General features: G+C 43.2%; 2 protein-coding genes across 4 annotated transcripts in view; one reads left to right on the top strand and one right to left on the bottom strand.

Annotated features, from left to right (window-relative positions):
- Window positions 1–35: 35 nt before the first annotated feature.
- abcf3 (ATP binding cassette subfamily F member 3) lies at window positions 36–12,438 on the bottom strand. Its single transcript, XM_022738452.1, has 21 exons — window positions 12,355–12,438; window positions 10,431–10,578; window positions 9,803–9,879; window positions 9,595–9,650; window positions 8,302–8,399; window positions 7,522–7,644; window positions 6,565–6,831; window positions 5,324–5,404; window positions 4,842–4,901; window positions 4,703–4,759; window positions 4,599–4,621; window positions 3,911–3,966; window positions 3,599–3,799; window positions 3,129–3,205; window positions 3,000–3,044; window positions 2,592–2,724; window positions 2,308–2,396; window positions 1,623–1,714; window positions 1,397–1,529; window positions 1,207–1,294; window positions 36–570 (listed from the first exon to the last, which is right to left on the bottom strand). Exons 1-21 carry the CDS (start codon window positions 12,425–12,427, stop codon window positions 412–414), a joined length of 2,136 nt encoding a protein of 711 aa, XP_022594173.1. The 5' UTR covers window positions 12,428–12,438; the 3' UTR covers window positions 36–411.
- Window positions 12,439–13,298: 860 nt separating this feature from the next.
- lrch3 (leucine rich repeats and calponin homology domain containing 3) overlaps window positions 13,299–22,948 on the top strand; it is a 29,382-nt gene continuing 19,732 nt past the window's right edge. For all 3 annotated transcript variants that reach the window (XM_022738445.1, XM_022738446.1, XM_022738444.1), the window contains exons 1-3: window positions 13,299–13,574; window positions 21,709–21,853; window positions 22,388–22,514. In XM_022738445.1, the coding sequence (XP_022594166.1) occupies window positions 13,319–13,574; window positions 21,709–21,853; window positions 22,388–22,514 (528 nt within the window). In that variant the 5' untranslated portion in view covers window positions 13,299–13,318. The remainder of the gene's footprint in view (window positions 13,575–21,708; window positions 21,854–22,387; window positions 22,515–22,948) is intronic.

Genomic DNA, 22,948 nt, shown 5'->3' with positions numbered 1-22,948 from the left:
CAGTGAGTGAAGAAGAGGCTGAACACATGATCTGATGGTTTTTTATTGTGTTTGTCTCTGAATGTAAATATAATGTTTGATGTCAGGTCCTTTAAAACTGATAAAACTTCAAACCTCTGCTGAGTTCATCCAAAACTAAACCAGGTGTGATGTGACAACAAAATGACAACAGACGCATGTTTGACTTTAAATAATCTCCAGATGGTCTCTGACGACAACTCCTCCTCCAGAGTTCACTGTGACCTCATCAGGTGAATAAAAACAACCAATCAGCTCGCAGCAGACCATCACCTGCAGTAAGAGATGAGAAAACGTCCTCCTATCAGCTCTGACAGCTGATTGGCTGTTGTGACAGGTGTTATTATGGAGGGGGCGGGACTTATGTTACTAGTGGTCAGTGTGAGCAGAGCCTCACAGGTAACCCTCCTTCCTGAACTGATCGTGCAGGATGTCTCTGTACTCGTCGAAGCCACCATCGATGCGTTGAACTTTCCCGCTTTCACACACCCACAGCTCCTTACACACCAACCGGATCAGACGCTCGTCGTGAGACACCAGGATGACGCCACCCTGAAACACATGACATCACATACCTGAGAAACACTTGTCCATTGAAACAACATGAAGAGCAAAGTACAATAGTTGAATGTGGAAATAGAAGAAGAGTTTGTTGTTTAAACAGTTGATTGTAGTTTCACGTGTTCACCTCACCTGATGACAGTCGTCAAGGTGAACACACAGATCACTGTCAAATCACAGTGTTGATCCTCAGTCTCTCTTCATCTCTGATCGTTCATGAAGTACATTCATAAACAAGCTCAAACATGAACTGACTAAGTTACACCCACTCTCTGCAGGTGAAACACACCTGAGCCTGTCTGAACACAAACAGCTGATGGTGTGTGTCAGGGAGCTGAACACAAACCAGAGCTGAGCTGAAGACAGGACAAACATCTGATCTGTGACTGTGTGAATCAAACTTCAGGGGGAAACTGTGTTGTGCTCCGGGGGAGGGGGGTGTCTGTTGTTGATCAGTGAACACTCTGTTGTTCTCCTCTTTAACACAAAGAATCATGATACTGAACCATCTGATAAAAGGAAGTGAGGGTAAATCTGATATCTGGTAACGTTACCATGACAACACATCTGAAATCAGCGGTCGGCGTGAGGCAGAGAAGGCTCCACAAATTAACCACACACACTCACTCTGAACTTGTTGAGAGCTTTAGCCAGAGCCTCGATGGTCTCCATATCCAGGTGGTTGGTCGGCTCGTCCAGGATGTAAAAGTTTGGACTGAAGGACAAAGAGACAACATTATCATCATCATCATCATCATCATCATCATCATCATCATCATCACACACACTAACAGGCGATCCCTGAGCTCTCTGTTACCATGGCATGGTCATCTGTGCGAAGGCGACCCTGCTCTTCTGTCCTCCTGACAGACTGGCCACTGGCCTCGTGGCCAGCTCTCCAGTGATACCGTAACCTCCAAGCTGGTGGCGGTACTCCTCCTCTGTCCGACCTGCAGTGCACAGACAACAGCCGATCACAGCTTAGCACCTGGGTGCAGTTAGTTACTGTTGTAGTTAGTGGGTGTTGTATTTGCCATAGTTACCAGGGAACCTGTTGAGCAGCAGCTCCACAGAGCAGACATTCAGGTCCAGCTGATCTACATGATGCTGACTGAAGTAACCGATCTTCAAATTCCTGATGGGACATGATGTCTGGTTAATGGCTGCTATAAAAACCGTTCCTTGTAAACTGTTACCTGTGAACCGTTCCATAAGAACGCTTCCTGTAATGGCACAAACATTTCTTTAAAAATAGTTCCCTATTAATGGTTTATCATAGGTGCCCTACAATTACTACATTAACTATTCCCTGTAAACTATTTCTAAAGGGTTCCCAATACAATACACAATCTGTTCCCTATTAGCAGTGTGTTAATTCCACAGAAAAAGTTCACACTGTTTTTACGAAACTGTCACTAACAGCTCCATAAGCAAACATTAAAAGGTTCCCTGAATGGTAAACATCCCTATAAATTAAACCTATTAACAGTAATGTAAACGTTCCCTCTGAATATTTCATTAAAAATAGTTCCCTGAAAACAGAATGTTGTTTAATAAACAGTAGGTTTATTAACAGCTCCCTGTCCCTGTAAATGGAATACGACCGTTTCCTACGAGGATCATATGAACAGTGACAGTGACCTATGACATGTTCCCTACAAACAGTCTGACACAGGTAACCAGACTCTGGTTCTTCCTGTGCTCTGATTGGTTGTTAGGTGATCTCACCTGTGACTTTGTCTGACTCCGTTGATTGGCGTCAACTCGCCCATCAGCAGTTTGAGGACAGTGGTTTTACCGGCACCGTTTTCACCAACCTGACAGGAAAAAGTACGAATAAACTGACTGTTATTGATCAGTGTGATTAGTTGAAAATTAAAACCATCCTGACAACGAGTTTTCAAGAGTCGAGGTCATTAAAAGATTTTACTAGTATTAAGGCACTAAACAGCTCCGACTGACAGCTGTACAGTCAGTGATTGGTGGATTTTATGGTTCACGGTGACACGTACGATGCAGATGCGAGAGTCGAGATCGGCTGACAAGTTGAGCCCAGAGAAGAGCCGCTGGTCTGGAGAGTAGTAGAACTCCACCTCATCTAACTGCAGGATGGGAGGAGACAACTTCTCAAAGTTATCTGGAAACCTGCAGGAAAACACAATATGTCAATCAACCCATCACCATGGAAAAGGACATGTGAACCAGCTGCGGTCACAGGGACATCCAGCTGCTCAGAGATGGTGTTGAGCTGCTCCCTGCTGTCCCCAGACTCCTGTCAGAAAACGTCACATCTGCACAGACAGTTTCCCCCGCTTGGTTAGTTAGTCATGTGACCTAATGTTGATCAGAGGGTCACCCGGTTACTGTGATTCACCCTCTGTCTGAACCAGACGAGTGATGATGGAGGTCTGTCCTCTTACCTTAAAGTGACCTCAGTCTCTTTTTCAATGGGCTTCAGCTCAGGTCTGCAGGAGGAGACAACAGGTAACAATCAGACACAGTGTCACAGTCAGAGACAGCTGGTATCACATATCTGCACCAGGACTCACAGTCTCTCCAGCAGCTTCAGTTTGCTCTGGACCTGAGCTGCTCTGTTGGCGTTGTACCGAAACCTGTCGATGAACACCTGAAACACAAGCAGTGCATCATGGGAAAACAACATCATGATGTGACCTCCATCCACTGTATCTACCAATCAGAAAACTGACAAAGTAGTAGTACCTGTATGTGTTGTCTGTACTGCAGCTGTACCTGTATGTGTTGTCTGTACTGCAGCAGTAGTACCTGTACGTGTTGTCTGTACTGCAGCAGTAGTACCTGTACGTGTTGTCTGTACTGCAGCAGTAGTACCTGTACGTGTTGTCTTTGTAGCTGCAAGCAGTAGTACCTGTACGTGTTGTCTGTACTGCAGCAGTAGTACCTGTACGTGTTGTCTGTACTGCAGCAGCAGTACCTGTACGTGTTGTCTGTACTGCAGCAGTAGTACCTGTATGTGTTGTCTGTACTGCAGCAGTAGTACCTGTATGTGTTGTCTGTACTGCAGCTGGGCATCATACTCTCTCTGCTGGTTCTTCAGTCTGTCTTCTTTGGTTTTAATAAAGTTTTCGTAGTCGCCGCGGTAACTGTCGAGGCTCTGGGAGTGCAGGTGGATGATGTCTGTTACCACAGCATTCAGGAAGTTTCTGTCGTGAGAGACGACCAAGATGGTGGACTGCCATGTCTATGGGAGGAGGTACAGGACTTTAGTATTTGCCACTTGTTAGCTTGTGGCTAACAGTTGCCAGTGTTTCCAGTGAGGAATGCTAATGTCAAAGTGAGTCATAGTTCAGACCTGCAGGTAGTTCTCTAACCACAGGATGGCTCTGACATCCAACATGTTGGTCGGCTCTGAAACAAAATCACAGCAGGAATACAGACTACTACAACAGTACTGCTACTCCAACAACTACCATCACAATACAACAACCAATACTGCTCCTGCTGCTATACTATTACTGCAACTCCTATTAGTACTCCTATTAATACTACTTATACCTATACTAATACTACAACACTGTAAATCCTACTCTTAATACTTGTTCTCCTTCTCCTTATGATCTGACTACTACTACTCATATACTATTTCTCACATACACACTGTTAACACTACTCCTACTAATGATACTCATACTGTTTGTAATACTTCTACACTACCACTTCTAGTACTCTTAATACTAATCCAACTGCTAGTTGAATTTGTACTCCTCTTACTACATTACACTACTACACATGAATTCCATAGGAGATAAATAAAGTATCTTTCTATGGTAAATGGATTTGCACTTATACAGCGCTTCTCTAGTCTTACTGACCACTCAAAGCACTTTACAGTACTTGCCACATTCACCCATTCACACACACATTCATACATCACACTCATACACACAGTCACACACTGATGGAACAGCCATCAGGGGCAATGTGGGGTTCAGTATCTTGCCCAAGGACACTTCAACATGTGGTGAAGTGAAGTTACTTACCGTCCAGCAGCAGCAGGTCCGGCCTGAAAACCAAGCACAGTCAGTGAGACAGTTGTGTGAATACCATTACTGATCACTGTTCAGATGTGAAGATCAGGACTCACCGAGCGAACAGTGCTCTGGCCAACGCCAGTCTCATCCTCCATCCTCCTGAAAACTCCCTGCACACACACAAACATGCTGTTGTCTAGTCGTTTAAAATGACATGAAAATGTGCGTTTGTGTTCGAGACAGGTGACTCACTTTGTGGCCTGCTGTTGCATTCTGGGAGAGAATCCAAGACCAGCCAGGATGACGGAGGCTCTGATTGGATGAGACAGCCAGTCAGTCAAAACCAGTTCATGGCCAGCTGTTGTACCAGACTGTAGCAGGTCTGTGATTTAACATCTGGACTGGACTAAGATCAGTTGACCCCAGCTGCCTGTCAAAGGGTCCCCACAGGGTCTAGAACCAGACTTCACACTGACTGTGTACAGGAAGTGGTATGTTCTACAGCGGACCACAAATCAACAGGAAGGTGATGTGACCTGTGTCTCTGTCAGTTAACCTTCACACAGTCAGTTCCACCACTGTTAGTCTTCCACCGGTCAACTGAAATAATGTTCTCATTTCATTATTAGAACCTGGACCTGGACACATGGATGGATCTGTTCTGTTGTTCAGCCTCACTCTTCACTGTGCTGATGTGGATGTAAACAGTGTGGCTGTGTGGTCGCCATAGTTACCGGGCGGGAGCTTTGTCGGCTTCGATCTCCTCCAGCTTGCCGTAGATCTCTGACAGTCGAACACTCTCCAGCCCGTCAGCACTGAAATAAAACAAGAGTACAGCAGAGTCACAGTCTGACTGACAAAAACTCCACCTGCTGGGTGTCTTTGTCCACATGTAAAGTTCACTTTCCGCATGCTCGTCAGTGATCTCTCTGATATTTAAGTTATAATCTGTAACTTTTCCACATTAAAATGTCTAAAAACAACAAACTACAGAAATCTGTGATTTTAATCCTGGCAACGCTCCATTTCATTGGTCGAGTGTCAATGACATCATATCCTCTATGATCATGTGTCAGTGTGTTTGTATGACAGAAGCTCAACATTGACTTTTATCTAGTTTTAAGGTTCTAGTTTTGGTGGTTTTCAGCTCTATATTTGAACTAGGGCTGTCCCAAACGATTATTCTTTAAACGATTAATCTAGCGATTATTTTTTCGATTATTCGACTAATCTAACGATTATTTTTTTTATTAACCCAACAGTAATTTGCGAGTAGTGTGCGAGCCTTTTTTGCCACGTGTTGCTCCACACGCTCCGCCGTACTGCTGGTAGACGCCGCCATCTTGTTCAAATAGATTACACAGACACAATCATTCACGTAGTCAATGACTTCAATTACGTCACTGTGTTGTCCCAGCCCTTGCACTGCGCTTGTATCTGGGTAAACCAAAGAAGATGGATATAAATGGTCCCATTAGAAAGTTCCGGTTTTGTTCTAAGAACATTTACCCTGTGTGGTTTTACACGACGCGTCGACACTAAAATTCCACGTCGAATAATTTTTATAATCGACAACGTCGATTACGTCAGATAATCGTCCCAGCCCTAATTTGAACCAGATGAAGGATTTTAGTCGTCGGACGTCTGGATCTGAAGTTATCAGAGAAACAAGCTGAGGAAATGTTAGACAGCTCAGCTCCCAGCTGCTGGAGACGTCCTGTCCTGTGTCTGCTGAAGAGCGTCGCTGAATCTCTGGTTTTTAAAGCGACTCTGTTTTACTGGTTATAATCAATGATGGAGTAAAGGACTGAATAAGAACAGAGGAATAAACTAGAATCGTCCTTAAATCCTGTATTGAAGACAGTGTTCCCTCAGTTTCACTCAATTATAGACTGTGATTGCTAAAAATGAGTAAAACCATTTTGGGTTTGGTCTCAGGACTAAATCTATCTGCTGCTCCTCCAACATTACTTACGTTCCGTTGGCAATGCGAGCGTTCAGCCTCTTCTCCTCGTCCAGAAGGTCCTCCCTCAGAGTGTCGCTCTGCAGGACGCTCTGCAGCGCCGCTGTTTCGTCTCCCGCCACTTCCTGCTCCACGTGGAGGATGGAGATGTGAGCCGGGACACGGAGGTTTCGACTTGCCAACATCTTCAGCAGCGTCGTCTTCCCTAGACCATTACGACCAATCAGACCGTACCGCCGACCCGACGCCAGAGAGAGCTCCGCCCCCTGCAGCAGACACCTGGAGATAGACATATATTCAAGATGGAAGTAATCACAATAATCACATTTTACCATCAGAGTATTTCTGCCCAACATGTTTGTTGAAGATTATTCCTCTGAAATAAACAGATACATGGTGAACAGTCTGAAGCAGGAACACTGTAGAGTGAACTCCAGTCTGAAATGTCATGACTCACCAATCATCACTCTTATTCTGTCAAGAGTTTCAGTTGGGTCACATGACAACCTGATGACATTAAGTGAATCATGCTAAGATGATGAAAAACATGAGTGTAAGTAGAAAAACCTGTTCACCAGGCGAGTCTTGTATGAACCGGCTGTGGATTGTTTCTCAGAACAGAACAACCACAGGCTGGAAGTCCTGACGATCCAGGGACCGGACCTGTGACCTCTCAGCTCCCAATCGACTCATTTAACAAACTGTTTAAACTGGTTGTTGACCAGAGTCACGATTCCCTTTTCAAACATGGTCATTATTGATGAATGAACAGATCAGTGGTGTCCCAAACAACAAATCAATCATCCTGTTCCTTGTAAGATCAATAAGCTGTAACGCTCCCTGTGTGCTGCTACAGCAATCTGTCTACACCTGTACTCACCTCTATTCACCTGTCCTGAACTGGGAACAACAAACAAATTCTTTTATTCTGATGAAGTATCTCAGTTTGCCCCTCCTCCCTCCAATCACCTTTCTCCAAATGAAACGTCAAAGTTCTCGATGCGAATGTCATAGCTGCGGTTCTTCCCTGATTGGTCGACTCGGTTGTCCTTCTTACTGCTGGCCTGACTGGCAGATGCCTCCTCAAGGACTCTGTGAGGGACAACAGAGGAAGAGGTGAGTACAGGTGAGGACAGATATGGACAGGTGTGAATGGGTGGGAACAGGTGAAAACAGGTAAGGGATTGTTGTGGATAGGTGTGGACAGTTGTGGACAAGTGAGGACAGGTGTGAACAGCTGAGGACAGGTGTGAACAGATGTGAACAGCTGAGGACAGGTGTGAACAGGTGTGGACAGGTCTGAACAGCTGAGGACAGATGTGAACAGGTGTGAACAGCTGAGGACAGGTGTGAACAGGTGTGAACAGCTGAGGACAGGTGTGAACAGATGTGAACAGGTGTGAACAGCTGAGGACAGGTGTAAACAGCTGAGGACAGGTGTAAACAGGTGTGAACAGATGTGAACAGGTGTGAACAGCTGAAGACAGGTGTGAACAGCTGAAGACAGGTGTGAACAGCTGAGGACAGGTGTGAACAGCTGAGGACAGATGTGAAAAGGTGTAAACAGATGTGAACAGGTGTGAACAGCTGAGGACAGATGTGAACAGCTGAGGACAGATGTGAACAGGTGTAAACAGCTGAGGACAGGTGTGAACAGCTGAGGACAGGTGTAAACAGATGAGGACAGGTGTGAACAGATGAGAACAAGTGAGAAAAGGGGAGAACAGGTGTGGACAGGCTTGCACTGACAGTGGGGTGGAGGCTTTCTGGGAGTCCTTCTCGTTCCTGCGTTCGTGTTTAGCCTTCAGCTTCGCCTCGGCCTTCTCCAGTTTCTTGGCATCCACCGTCTGAAGGAACAGAGACAGCAAGTGATTCGTTCACAGCACAATGACAGTGACAGAGTGTCAGAGGCAGAGTGAGGGAGTGAGAGTGACAGAGACAGAGTGACAGAGTAAGAGTGATAGCATGGGAGTGACAGAGTGAGACTGACAGACTGAGAGTGACAGAGTGAGCGTGAGATTGACAAAATGAGAGAGACAGGGTGACAGAGTGAGAGAGTAAGAGTGACGGAGTGAGTGTGACAGAGTGAGAGTGATAGAGTGAGAGTGACAGAATGAGAGAGTAAAAGAGTCAGAGTGAAAATGACACATTGAGAATGACAGTGACAGAGTGAGAGAATGACAGTGACAGAGTGAAAGTGACAGGGTGAGTGTGACAGTGAGTGTAACAGAGAGAAAGAGTAAGAGTGACGGAGTGAGAGTGACAGTAAGAGTGAGAGTGACAGAGTGAGTGTGACAGAGTGAGTGACAGAGTGAGTGTGATTGTGACAGAGTGAGAGTGACAGAGTGAGTGTGAGTTGACAGAGTGAGAGTGACAGAGTGAGTGTGATTGTGACAGAGTGAGAGTGACAGAGTGAGTGTGAGTGTGACAGAGTGAGAGTGACAGAGCGAGTGTGATTGTGACAGAGTGAGAGTGAGAGTGAGTGTGAGTGTGACAGAGTGACAGTGACAGAGCGAGTGTGATTGTGACAGAGTGAGAGTGACAAAGTGAGTGTGAGTGTGACAGAGTGAGTGACAGAGTGAGTGTGAGTGTGACAGAGTGAGAGTGACAGAGCGAGTGTGATTGTGACAGAGTGAGTGACAGAGTGAGTGTGAGTGTGACAGAGTGAGTGTGACAGAGTGAGTGTGACAGAGTAACAGAATGAGAGTGATATAGTGAAAGTGACAGAGAGAGAGTGACGGAATGAGAGTGATATAGTGAGTGTGACAGAGTGAGAGTGACAGAGTGAGTGTGACAGAGTAACAGAATGAGAGTGATATAGTGAAAGTGACAGAGAGAGAGTGACGGAATGAGAGTGATATAGTGAGTGTGACAGAGTGAGAGTGACAGAGTGAGTGTGAGGGTTACAGAGTAAGTGACAGAGTGAGTGTGACAGAGTGACAGAATGAGAGTGATATAGTGAAAGTGACAGAGTGAGAGTGACAGAGTGAAAGAGGCAGAGTGACGGTGTAAGAGTGACAGATCGAGAGGTTTAAGACTCACTGTGTTCTGAGGACGTTTCATCATCCAGATACCCTGAACATCTTTCGCTGCTGACCCTGAAGACAAACAAACACAGGTTCATCACAGGTTCAGACTGTAATTGGCAGTAGAAGAGCAGTTGTAAACACATATATATATACATACACAATACATATAGAAATACATGTGGTCTATTTGATCATTAGACTGAAGTATAATGTGTTTTCACCAGTGTCTGCAGAGATCTGAGAGAGTTGAACAGGAGCGTCCAACAACATCTGCTTCTGAGAGCCATGATGGTTGTTCCTAGCAAACATGAAGGACAGATGTTATTACAGATGTTGAAGTGATGATGATGAATAAAAACAGAAACATGTTCACCAACAGACACAAATATTACTGTGGGACACAAACAAAACTTCCTGTAATTGACCTGATAAACACAGAGGAGAAACATCACTGTCTCAACATGTATGATTATTGAGAGCATATTGATCAGACAGGTTAATATTCTCTTCAGTTACTTCATTGATCCTTTTGTCTTTAAGTCAGGAAGTGTCTTCTTTTTTTTTGATTACCAGTCTAAAAGTTCACAAGATTAAAGTCCCACACCTGAAAAGCTGAGACATCATCTTTGTATAAAATATGACTAAATCAATCCTATTCATATTCATAAGATAATCAGCTGATTTGTGCAGCTCAGGTGGACAAACTGTTCTCAGCCTCCTCCTTTACAGGATGTGAGATCTTGACACTGACAGACAGATTTTGGTTAAAACATCTTTTAAAGACTCTGCTCCCTCAGCTCTGTTTCTGTGGGAGTGAGTCTCTGCTGCCTCTCATTTGTCCTTTCTTACAGTTTGAGGGTGTTGAACATCTGGAGACAGATATCTCTGACGTCGTCCGCATTTTTACTGTCAGCAGACACTTCCTGCAGGACACCACCGATGGCATCAAAAACTTCCTCTCCATCCTCGAAGTCTGCGCCACCGCTCTCCAGGACACCTGAGACACACAGACACACTTCATGAGACACATTAACACACTGGCCTCGTGTCTCGCCTGTTTCACCTCCATCACCTGCCTCACTCACCTGACTCCATCCCCTGACTCCATCACCTGACTCCATCTGCTTCTACTCTATTATTTAGCAGTCTGCAAAGGAAACAGATGTGCAGGATGTTTCTGGACATGAACTCTGTGACTTATGATTATTCTCATTGTTATATCTATCAGCTAATTGATCAGTTGACTATTGGTTTCAGCTATCTAACTAGCTAGCTAACAAAAAAACGTGAAAGGTCCTCTCTAGAGGCAGAGTTTGGTTTGTCAGTTCTGGGCTACTGTAGAAACATGGCGGCTCAATGGAGGAAGACCTGCTCTCTGTGTAGATATGAAGAGCTCATTCTAAGTTAATGAAGACACAAAGATTCTTATGAGATTCTTCATTATGTGTTTCATTAGTGTATGATAGTACACTAACCAAACTATAATTAGTTTAGATTTAATTTCAGATCCTTAAAGTTCCTGTGTAAACATGGTTCTCTAACATAGTGGTTCTTGTTCTACCTCGGTACATCAAAGAGAGGACACCAGACTATAAATGACACTGATATTCATATCTGGAGATTTTAGAAATGCAGAATGATAAACTAATTTATAGACAGATACTGACACTGTGATCACTGTCAGAGTTGCTCCTCTCTACATGAAGCTGAGGCTCATTTAACACCTGAAAAACCTGAAACATTTCAACACAAGTCTGAAGTGGCTGAAGTCACTATAATAAATATATTACCTCAACCTCCATCTGTCATCTCAGTTCATCTCAGGTGAAGAGGAGATTCTGTTAAAACGGTTTTCCACCCCTGAGCATCACACAACCAACCACAGTAATGATCAGTGTGTTTAACTTATAAAAAGTGGCATGTGAGCTAATAAATGAGAGTCCCAACCTCTGGTCCTGCCAGGAGTGGTCTGTCAGGTTTATGAAGCAGCAGCACAATTCACTCTGTGATGAGACTGATGTCTGACTGTTCACTGTAAAACAGACTGAGAGAACAGGAAGTCTTCTTTTTCAGTGTCAGAAACTCTACTCATATCTGAGTGAAGCCACCTTCATGTCAACGTGTCCTCAGTGTGAGTCCATCACCAGACACAGCAGTGTTTCCTGTCCATGTCTGAGCAGTGACTGAGCAGAGCACAGCGACACTGACAGATGTTTATCCAGAGCTGAAACTAGATTCACAGGTGACAGAAGGAGGCTTACATGTGCACTGCACTCATGTTGAGTCTGGATCTTAAAGTTCGTTACGTGACGTGACATATTCTGATTAATTACATGACCCAAACTCAGTGAAACATGTGTTGGTGTGTAGTTCATCTCTGACACAGACTGACAGCTGCAGTGACACATACTACACTTTATATTTATCAATGAGAACAACTAAGTTTTATAGAAAATCAACAACATTAATTTTTTCTTCTCTAAACTTCACTATCTTTACTGGAATATTTCCCTCCCCAGTTCCTGCGGGTCAGTATTCGGGGTCTGGTCAAGTCAAACTGGGATATAAGTCTCAGACTGACCCGGGTTTAGGTGGAGCTAACCAGCCCATGCCGTGCTGCCAGGAGTCCCGGCTCCGGTTAGCCGGGATAGCTCATTAGCTCTGTGCTACAGAGAAGCGGCTCCCGGCTAACAGGCAGAGTAAAGGCCGGTCTGTACCGCTTCACCGGTGCGGGGACAGCGGCCACACGGCGGCTCTGTCCGCGGTGTCTCACCTGTGATATAATCGAAAAGCTCCGAGTCGATCTCAGGAAACTCGCTCTTCAGAATGTCCACGTACGTCGCCATGATACCCGGCCCTGGACTCAGCCGCGATGCGCATGCGTCAAAATGCGACAGCGCCGTGAATTCTTGGAGATGTAGTTTATATGTCCATTGGGGCGATGTCAGGTTATAAAAGCTAGGCCAAAATGTTATTATATATATAAATATTGATTTCCCATTACAAGTTATTTATTGATTTATTTATTATTATTTATTATTAACATTTACATTTCTAAGGTCACTGTAAAACTCCATCTTGCAAAAGAAGAGATTATTTTGTCAAGTAATTTGATCTTCTTCAGTGACTTTTTTAAAACCTGTATGATTTTTTTTTAATGTTAAGTTGTTGATTTATTAATGTATCTTGTATTTCTGTCGGATGTGTTGATGTGTTCAAGTTCACGTAACTTACAGGATAAGAAAACCTATTTCTTTTCTCTCTTGATCTTCGATTTTGTTGCTGCTTGTTTCGCAGCTTCGTTATTTTTTCATTGTTTTTCAGGTAAGTGAATGAACTGTCTTTGACTACATAACATTTTGAATATGGACTTTTCCTGTTGAAATTAAAACATAGTGGTTAGATGCTTTTTATGCTTTAATGTCATCAATTGACTTCATTGTAACCCCGCATTTTTCATATATATATATATATATATATACAGTGCTAATAGTAGTATATGTAGTATTAGTAGTACTTATAATACCATATAGTATAGTACATATACAGTATTAGCAGTTCTAGGCAGTACTAAAAGCACTATATGCAGTACTAACAGTAGACTGTTTTCTTAGTAAAAACTCGTCATCTGTTGTCCAGTCGCCTCCTCTGTGAGCGCCGCTCTGCGCATGCTCCACTATGTGTTTAGGGTGGGAGAGTTAGCCGTTAGCACGGAGAGCTAACAGCCGGAGTGTGTAATGGCGGCCTCGGTGTTGTTGGGGTCTGCGGACAACACCGGACTCAGCTTCACGGTGGGAGGCGGCGGCACTGGGAATGTTTTAGTCGGGAATAATAATGGACTGGGACCGGCGGGGCCGGCGCCCTGGAACCGTTCTCTTGACCGGGCGCTGGACGAAGCCTCGGCCACCGGGTGTCTGAACCTCAGCGGCAGGAAGCTGAAAGAGTTCCCCCGGAGCGCCGCCAACCACGACCTGACGGACACCACCAGGGCCGGTGAGTGAGCTGCGGAGCCTGGGGACCACACTCTGTTAGCTGGGCGGGACTCTGTCGGGGCGGTTAAAGTAACTTGCAGACAGTTTTTATGTATTCAACAGCGGAGGAAGTGAAAATCCAACCTGGAGGCTCCAGAGAAGACAGGACGGGGAAACCGTCAGGGCCGGTGTTATGACAAAATACTGTACCCCCTGAAAAAAGTTCCCCTGTCGTGATTCCACTGTGAGGAAACGCTGCTCAGAAATATTAGAACCGTAATATCGGCACACTATCTTATATCCTGGAGTGTCTCGTAGACTTTTTAACATTTGTGAAAGCAAAAATAATTTCTATAACCTGATCCATTCATTAGCAGGAATCCAAAATAACGTTAGCTAACTTCAGCTAGTTAGCGCGGTTAAATTAAACCTGTCTCTTTTTAAAGCATCAGACTTGTATAACACTGTGTTGTATCTGTGATTCATGTCGGTTCTTTGTGTTAAATAGAGGTGAAGATGCCTTAGTTGGGGCTGCCCCATGGCTTGTATTATTACACCTGTAAGGTTTGTTAATGGGAGGTTGTTGGTGTTAGCAGCTAGCACGCTAACACTGCTCCAGGTGTGTTTGTAGTCTGTAAAGACGGAGAGGACCTGCTGCTGCTACTGTTACCGGTGTCGGGGTCACTGAGCCATTAGAACCTCACCCCGAGTTTCTGACGTCAGCTGGAGTTTGGTTTTATTTAGCGTATTGATTCTGATTAGATAATGAGACAGGAGTGAATGAATGCCTGCTCCGCCCACCCGAGACTGACGGCCGCCGTTGACAGACAAAACAAACGAAGCTGAGGAGGTTACCCGTCAACTGTCTGTCTGTTTGTCTGTCTGTAGGACAGGGTGGAATTGACACAATCATCATGTCAATTCAGTCTCTGGACCTGTTCAGACCTGGTATTAACATCAGTCTCGGGTGATCCGATCAAATGGCCAGCTCTAAATACAGGTTTTAAGGCACCCAAGACGCATTGAGGAGGCATTTGAGATCCGATCACTTTGGCCCTGTTTAGACCTGGTATTAATATGCGTCTTCAATGATACATCATTCAGATGTGGTCTGGGACACGTGTCCACATTCCTTTAGCAGTGTGAACGCAAATGCGTCCTGGGCCATATTGAAGGACCAGCTACTCTACTGACACCCTCTGCTACAGTCTGATCAGTCCCAACTAAGTGAGATCCAATCACAAGTGGTCAATCAAGATGCTTGTGAGACGCATTTTAAAGCCAAGTGTGAACTGACATACTTATATCTATAATGTTTTTATTTATACTTGTGATTGGATCACTAATACCAGGTCCGAACAGGGCCTCTGGTTCTCAGTAAGTGTTCAGTGCTCATGACAGACAGAGGAGATGTTATGTGAGTGGAATGCAGCTTATTTCAAGCCCAACACTGCTGAACAGACTAAATATTTGGCTACATTTAATAATACAGTGTTTTTCAGTATTTTATCATCATCAGCAGGATCTCTGTGCTTGCATTAGGTTTGTGATGGTTGAATTTGGTATGAGTGAAATTACCAAAATGCTCTATTGTGATAAATGTCATTTTACATCACAGTAATAATATATGTGATAACCACAGAGTACTGTCCACACCTCAGCAGTCTCACCATCTTAGTATCAAGCTCTTCTCCTTCATCCTGTTGGTTGGGATGCTCCTGCTCTGTGTTTACAATTTCACTCTCCTCCATTTTTCTTGGCACCATTGCTTGGTGTTTACCATCATACTGGCCTACCTTGGTTTGGATGGATGTTTGAAAAGAGATGTACAGTATATGATCTGAAACAGGTTGTGAATGAAGGTGGATCCTGTCTCTCTCTGTCGCAGCATCGCCCTCTGTTTAGATCCATGTGGGGAGAGTTATTGCTCAGACAAATGGGTGATTTTAAAATTACATGGTCTAGTCAGGGATTTTAATGAAAGATGTGCTGCAGAGTTTAAAGATTAGTAGATCAATCAATAGAGAATTGATTGGTAAATAGTTTGTTTATCTATTTATTTATTCTGATCCCCATTAGTTATCACTTATCACTACTTGTTCTTAGAAAAAACTTCCGACAATAATTTCATGTGGTGATGTAAGTCAGAGTCTACAGTCAGTCAAAGTGAAGCTGGAGATGTGGATGAGACCAGCTCAAACACTGAGCCTCAAACTGAGCAGCTCACCTAAAACAATGAGAGTTTCGTTTGTCAAACATTGAAGAACTATTTCAGAGACCAAAGGTAACACCACCAATTATTTTAATCACAGTGCCATATATGAAGAGAGCATGTGGCCACATTCTTTTAGCAATGTGAATGTGCCCAGGGCCACACTGAAGCACCGCCCACTCCACTGATGTCATCTGCCACAGTCTAAATAGTCCTGACACAGTTTCTAATGAACCCAAAATAATTTACACTAGAGAGAAACCAGCTGCAGTTTACTTTAACAACTATAACTGACAGCTCCACAGACATTTTCCAATTCAATCATATGTTCATAAGAAAACATTGACTATTAACCTAACTTTTAAATAACCAGGTGAAGGTCTCTCTCCATCTCTCTCTCTCAATTCATTTCAAATAGATTTATTGGCATGAGAAAAAACAAGTTTGCAAATTATTAAAATATACGTAAAATACAATAAATGTGTCTATTGATACAGATTTTAAAAATAGAATATAATTCAACATATTATAACTAGGGATGGGCACTTGAAGAAACTTTTTTGATCGATCATCTGGATATTAACGATCAATTATCGATTAATTATTCATTTTTTTTATATAAAAAAATGCCTATGGCAGAAAATACTAAAGAAAGCGTCTTTTTCCTCAATGAAATCTTTATTCCAAGAAGAAATTATGGTCCAACAACAATCCTCTTAAACACGTCAGTTAAAGTTTAATTGTTTAACTATTAAACAGAACAAAAAGATATGCGGCGCTCCTAATGGCAGCGGAGCCCGAGGCTCTGAGCCAAACCTCTTCACAAATAACAAGCCAAAGCTACGGCGCTTATACACAGCATTGCAATGTTTACAATGAGCTTCATTATTTTTTAGCTTGAAATGCTCCGACATCAACCTTGCCTTGCTCTCTTCATGTTTACCTGTGATGCCGATGGCAGCCCCCGTGCACTGGCAGCTGAGTTTTCATTTTTCTCTGTTGAAAATTAAAATTGTGCCCCGGCTGGTTGCTGCAATGTAGTGAAATTAATTGCTTCAAGACACACTACACAACACAACCACGTTACATCGAACAGGTTCCATCTGATCGACAAAATTCTTAACGATCAATTATCGATCATCGATTAATCTCGCCCAGCCCTAATTATAACACAGTTTTATATGTTTATTTATATACAATCATTTAATATCATACAGATGTGTCTTTATGGGGATGTTATTGTGAGTCCCTCATGCTGTGGCAGGCAGAGACATATTAAGCTGCTGGTCCTTCACCCAGGAGAACTGACAGTTTCTCCTCACTTCCGTATAGAGCTGTTGGTAAAATTACATAATCAAGTGTTTTTGTCTAGGTTCTAGGATGGTCAGGTTATGTTGAAGACCATCACTGGTTGGGGATAATAGAATTAGGTCGTCTGCATAAAGCAGGTATCTAATCTCTGTGTCCAAGAGTGTGAGGCCTGAAGCTGCTGATCAGTCCAACTGCTCTGCAAGTTCATTAATATACAGGTTGAATAATGTAGGACTCAAACAGCATCCCTGTTTCACACCATGTCCCTGAGTAAAATAATCTGTTCTTTGATTATTGATTTCAACACCACACTGGTTGTGCTTGTACAGACATTTTATAAGATCATATACCTTACCATCTAGTAGAAAAGTCCTTCATGCCAAATGGAATCAAAGGCTTTTTTAAAATATTTTCCCTCCCTTCTTTGGTGGACATGTTTATTGATTGAAGTGTGTAAGGTGTATATACGATTGGAGGTTCTGTAATTTTAGAAGAAAGCCAATTTGACATTTACCAAGTATGATTTTGTCTTCTTGTCTTCTGTCAGTTCAGTATCCTGGAGTTCAGGATACTACAGATTAGTTTCCCATAGTTTCTCTCTCTCTCTCCGACTCTGTCTGTCTCTCTCTCTCCGTGTCTCTCTCATTGTCTCTTTCTCTCTGTGCATCTCTCTCTTCTGACTCCCTGTCTCTCTGTCTCTCTCTCTCTTCTGTCTCTCTCTCTTGCTCTCTCTCTGGTTAAAAACAACACACCTCATAGCACTGCAGCTGTATTCAGTACACAGGGAAACAAGCTTTGTAACAGCACATGAAGCACTTCCTGGTCTGTAGAACATCATCAAATGTGTCCAGTCAGAGGAACACAGAGCTCTAGCTGTGTGTGGATGTGTGAACACAGCTCTAGATCCTGTGACCTCTCATAGGTTTCTAGACATGTTAGATGAGGTCGGGTTGGGGGTGGGGGGTGGGGGGGGTCAGGGAGGCGTCTCACTGTTTAACTGTAGTTTCTGTCTTGATGTTGGTCAGAGTCACACTCAGTCTGAAACTGAAGTCTGTTCGATGTGGTGAGTGGCTCTGTAAAGACCTGCAGACATGAGCCTCCTCCAGGCGACACACGACTTCATACAGCACCACTGCAGACAGGCAGGCACACAGCCCCCCCCCTCACTAGGAGCTGAACACATGAACGCTAGTTGACATTCACAACACTGTGCTGGTGTTGCCAGCATAAAACTACATTAACATGGCAGGTGCTGCTGCTGAAGGACCTTCACAACTTGTTTTAGTTGAAAATGAAAAAAGTGCCGCTTGGAATTATTTTGCATTATTATTTTACCTGGCTGGCGGCACACAGTAACATTAGCTGATAGCCACATTAGCCGTCTGTTAAGTTATCATTAAGCTAGTGGCTATGGCTAATAATAATGTTGGAGCTAGGCAGCAAACATTATCAGTGCTGCCCGTCTGTATCGTTAATAGACAGTGTTAATTTAACAGGATAACACAATAATTTGTGTCTGAAAAGTGTATTTATTTATTTTTTATATATATATATATATATATATATATACCAGATTGAAGCTGAGAAAAGTTGACCAGCAACTAGACAGACACAGCAGTAGCCTACCCTACCAACTCTATTTGATCAGCAATGAAAATGTGGTGCCAAGTGACCAGAAGCACAGAAAATAAACAGGGCTGTAGCTGAATATATTTGCGTTTCATATATACATATTTTTGTTCTGCCTCAGACAACCAAAAAATAGTGTTGTCATTGATGTTATTGCTTGTATTGTGCTTGTAAAAAAAAAAAAAAAAAAAAAAAAAAAAAGGGTTAAGGTCTTTTTTTCTCCTTGTGGTATCAAACATGGTATCGAGTATTTTCCTGGGTATCGGTCTCTAGTTTGAAATTCTAGTATCGTGACAACCCTAGTTCAGTTCTAGTTAGGAAAGCCGACCGGCAGCACCCGGCAGAGTGGCAGAGCTATGTGTTGCTGTGCACAGGGCCTCCACAAAAAACGTGTTTTCGACACTTTTAAAAACGCAGAAGCAGTCCAGTATCCGTTTAAATGTACCCTTCATGTAGAATATTTTCAGTGGTTTATCTTCCTGTGAAAACAGCAATTTCCTTTGGCACTACTTTTTTCAACCGCTGAACTTACGTATTCCTACGCACAAGCCATCCTACAGAGTGCACACAACACCACGTCAAATAACCCCTATCCATTTAATAGTTTGACATCCGGAGAAAACAACAGTTTTCACAGAAATCAATTCTTCTTCACTGCTTAAAATCAGTAGTCTACCCAGGAAGTTGTAGCCACTGGCAACAAGGGTTTTAGAGTAGTGAAGAAGAACTGATTTCTGGTAAATAGTGCGGCATTAGCCATTAGCAAAACGTCAGTAATTTGTCAACATGTTACATGACAACGTGTCCAGTATGTATGGCTTTAATTTGGAGTGGCTCTAATGTCAGAGTGTAGGAAGAGATATTTTAATGACTGACAGTCAGAGTAGATCATACATTCATCATTCATGGTTGTGTTTGTGTTCTACTTTTTTATCCTGTGTCATACAATACTCTCAGCAATTACATCACACACAGGGTCAATAGTTTACTGCTGTTAGATATTTTATTCAGTATTAGCTGTTACACAAGTTCAGGAATCACAACATCTCTACAGTGTGAACATGGAGAAAACATGAAAATCCCACAGAACCCTTTGTGTGTGTGCGTGCGTGCGTGCGTGCGTTTGTGTGTGTGTGCGTGCGCGTGCATTTGTGTGTGTGTGTGTGTGTGTGTGTGGGTGGGTAAAGCTTATGTGTTTGAGGCTGTCAGGGTGTAACAGCAGCTCCTATGTTCAGTCTGTGTTGCAGTCTGTCTGTGATCCAGTCTGATCCATTCTGTGATCCAATCTGTTACCAAGTCTGTCTGTGATCCAGTCTATGATGATCTTGAGGATCCTGTGTAGAGCTGTGGTGGATTCAGTTGTGAGCAGCCACATTTATATTATACATATATACAGTAATACATATATACATATACATTTTGATGTATTGCATTTTATGTATTATGTATGACCAACTGTTGCACATAAAACACAATGATATAAACTGGTCTCTCTCTCTCTCTATCTCTATTCTGTCTTCTAACTCTCTCTGATCGTGTTACAGTAAATACAGCTGAAATCACAGCTCAGTCTTTGTCTTTAACTGACGTGTCTGGTAATGTGGTTATTAAATCAGGATTTCAGCAGCAGCTTGGAAGTGACTGCTGGTTAACATGTAGTCTTAATGGACCAAATTTCAGTCACTGTTTCAAACTTTTTCTGTTGTCGTGACAACAGAAACAGAAAAACATGAGAAGAGCTTTATTTTGAATTCAGCTGTATTAAAATACTGTATATATGAGCACAGAGAGGAGGAGAGAAGAGAACAGATAATATCAATGAAAGTGAGAGCTGGGAGTACGACTCCTGTGTAACACTGATGATCTATTAGAGGGCAGGATGTGACCTGTGTCATGCTGTAGACAAGAAGAGCTCAGGGTCCCAGAAACTTTATAGGGTTAAAGTGAGGTGCTCAGCTGATCAGTGTGAGTAATGGCATCCTCTGTGACCATGACAATTACAGAGAGTGATCTGATTGGGTAATGACTCCGAAGACAGAGGAAGACAGAGGACAGAGTGTTGTTAGAGGTTTGGTTTCTATTTTCAGAATCAGTCACAAGTTTGTCACAGTGATCTCTCTCTCTCTCTCTCTCTCTCTCTCTCTCTCTCTCTCTCTCTCTCTCTCTCAGTATTCTTTAATACCACATTTCTGTAGAGGCATGAAGGAGTTCTCAGATTAAATGAAAAAGATAAAAGACTCCGAGCTTCACATTGACTCTCAGCTCAGTGTTTATCTGTTCTGCTTCAGTCTCTCTGCTCTCATCCAGCTGTTCTCAGAGAAACATCTGTTTTCAGCCTCTGTCCTCTACCTGTTGAGCAGCAAACAGCAGACAGACTCAGTCAGAGAGCAGCTGGTGAACATAGTGGAGCATTTAGCAGCTAAAGAGGAGCTGGTGGAGACCAAACAGCTAAAAGAAAGAGAGGGAACACTGGACTGAGATTAATCAGGTCACACAGACACCACCACAGATAGATCGCCATGTTGATCTGTAACAGCTGGATGTGGAGATAAGCAGCTGTGGGTTTAAATTCAAATGTTTTCTCCATAAAAGCAGACTGTCTGTATGTGACTAGTACGACAGGTCTTGACCTCTCAGAGAACATGGGTCAGACTCTCGTAAATCACCTGTTTGTGTCATAGTGAATGTGTTGACTGGTTCTGAGTCAGGACAGTGTTGGAGCAGCTGAAATATTGATCGCATGATCAATACATTTCTGCTGTTAGAAGATCAGCTGCACTGTAGAGATAACATCATTATTGAAAAGGACTTAGCTATAGATTATCAAATAGTTCTTCTTTTGTTTTTGTCAGTTACCACACCACTTCAGGTTCATTACTGCCTCCTTCTGATTCACATGTAGACCAGCAAACATAGAAGGATCTGACTCAGAGCTGAGACCTGTTAAAATGCAGCTTTTGACAGGCTGATATGACTGTAACCTGATCTCTGTCTCTGTGTCCAGATCTGTCTCGTAACCGTCTGTCCGAGCTTCCTCTGGAGGTCTGTCTGTTCGTGTCTCTGGAGAGCCTGAACCTCTACCAGAACTGTCTGAGGTCTCTGCCAGATAGTCTGCTCAACCTGCAGGCCCTCACCTACCTGAACCTCAGGTAACACACACACACACACGCACACACACACACACACACACACACACACACACACACACACACACGTTTCTTACCATTATCAGATCCCATGCACAGACTCAAGCCTACACTGACTCCTGTGATAGAGCTGATTCCTCACACCGCCCTGCTGCTTTAAATGCTCACCACAGCACCAAGGGTGGATTCATCCACAGCTGAAAATAGTCCCCCAAGAAAGTCACAGTTTCCTCCTGTTTGATAGAAATTACAGTGACGACTGTTGGAGGATCAGCTGTTTGACTGAGCTCGGCATAAATGAAACAGTATATCTGTGTCAGTAGAACCAATGAGCCACAGACAGGAAGTGATGAGAGATGACACTTTGTTGGTTTGAGTCTGATCATAAGGTTTGTTGACATGTAGAATAACACCAGACAGATCCTTTAAACTAAAGGTTTAATGGTTTATTTCAATAGTTTGGTATATTTGAAGAAGAAACTCTCTCTCTGCCTGTCTCTCTCTGTCTCTCTCTGTCTGCCTGTCTGTCTCTCTCAGTCGGAACCAGCTGTCTGTCCTCCCTGTGGTGGTCTGCAGTCTTCCTCTGAAGGTTTTGATCGCCTGCAACAACAAACTGGTTTCTCTTCCAGAAGAACTGGGTCAGCTGAGACACCTGACTGAACTGGTCTGTGGACAGGAATACTGAGTCTGGGTTGGGGATGAGATGATGTCATGTCTGTACTGTCACAGGTTCTTCTTCATACTGTTCATACCACTGTTTCTAGCCTCAGTGAGGGCATGAGAGTCCACACTGAGACTCTTCTCTTATCTCATTTACAGACCTGAAGAAGAAAGTAACATTTCCATTAAGATGAATATGTCACAGAAATATATACAGTAGGGAGAACAAGTATTTGATACACTGCCGATTTGATGTCATGCAATAAAATGCAGATTAATTATTTAAAAATCATACAATTTGATTTTCTGGATTTTTGTTTTAGATTCCGTCTCTCACAGTTGAAGTGTACCTATGATAAAAATGACAGACCTCTACTTGCTTTGTAAGTGGGAAAACCTGCAAAATCGGCAGTGTATCAAATACTTGTTCTCCCCACT

This window comes from Seriola dumerili, unplaced genomic scaffold (genome assembly GCF_002260705.1).
Source record: "Seriola dumerili isolate Sdu_G_001 unplaced genomic scaffold, Sdu_1.0 BDQW01000036.1, whole genome shotgun sequence".
Classification (NCBI taxonomy): domain Eukaryota; kingdom Metazoa; phylum Chordata; class Actinopteri; order Carangiformes; family Carangidae; genus Seriola; species Seriola dumerili.
This window is presented reverse-complemented; position numbering and strand designations above follow the sequence as displayed.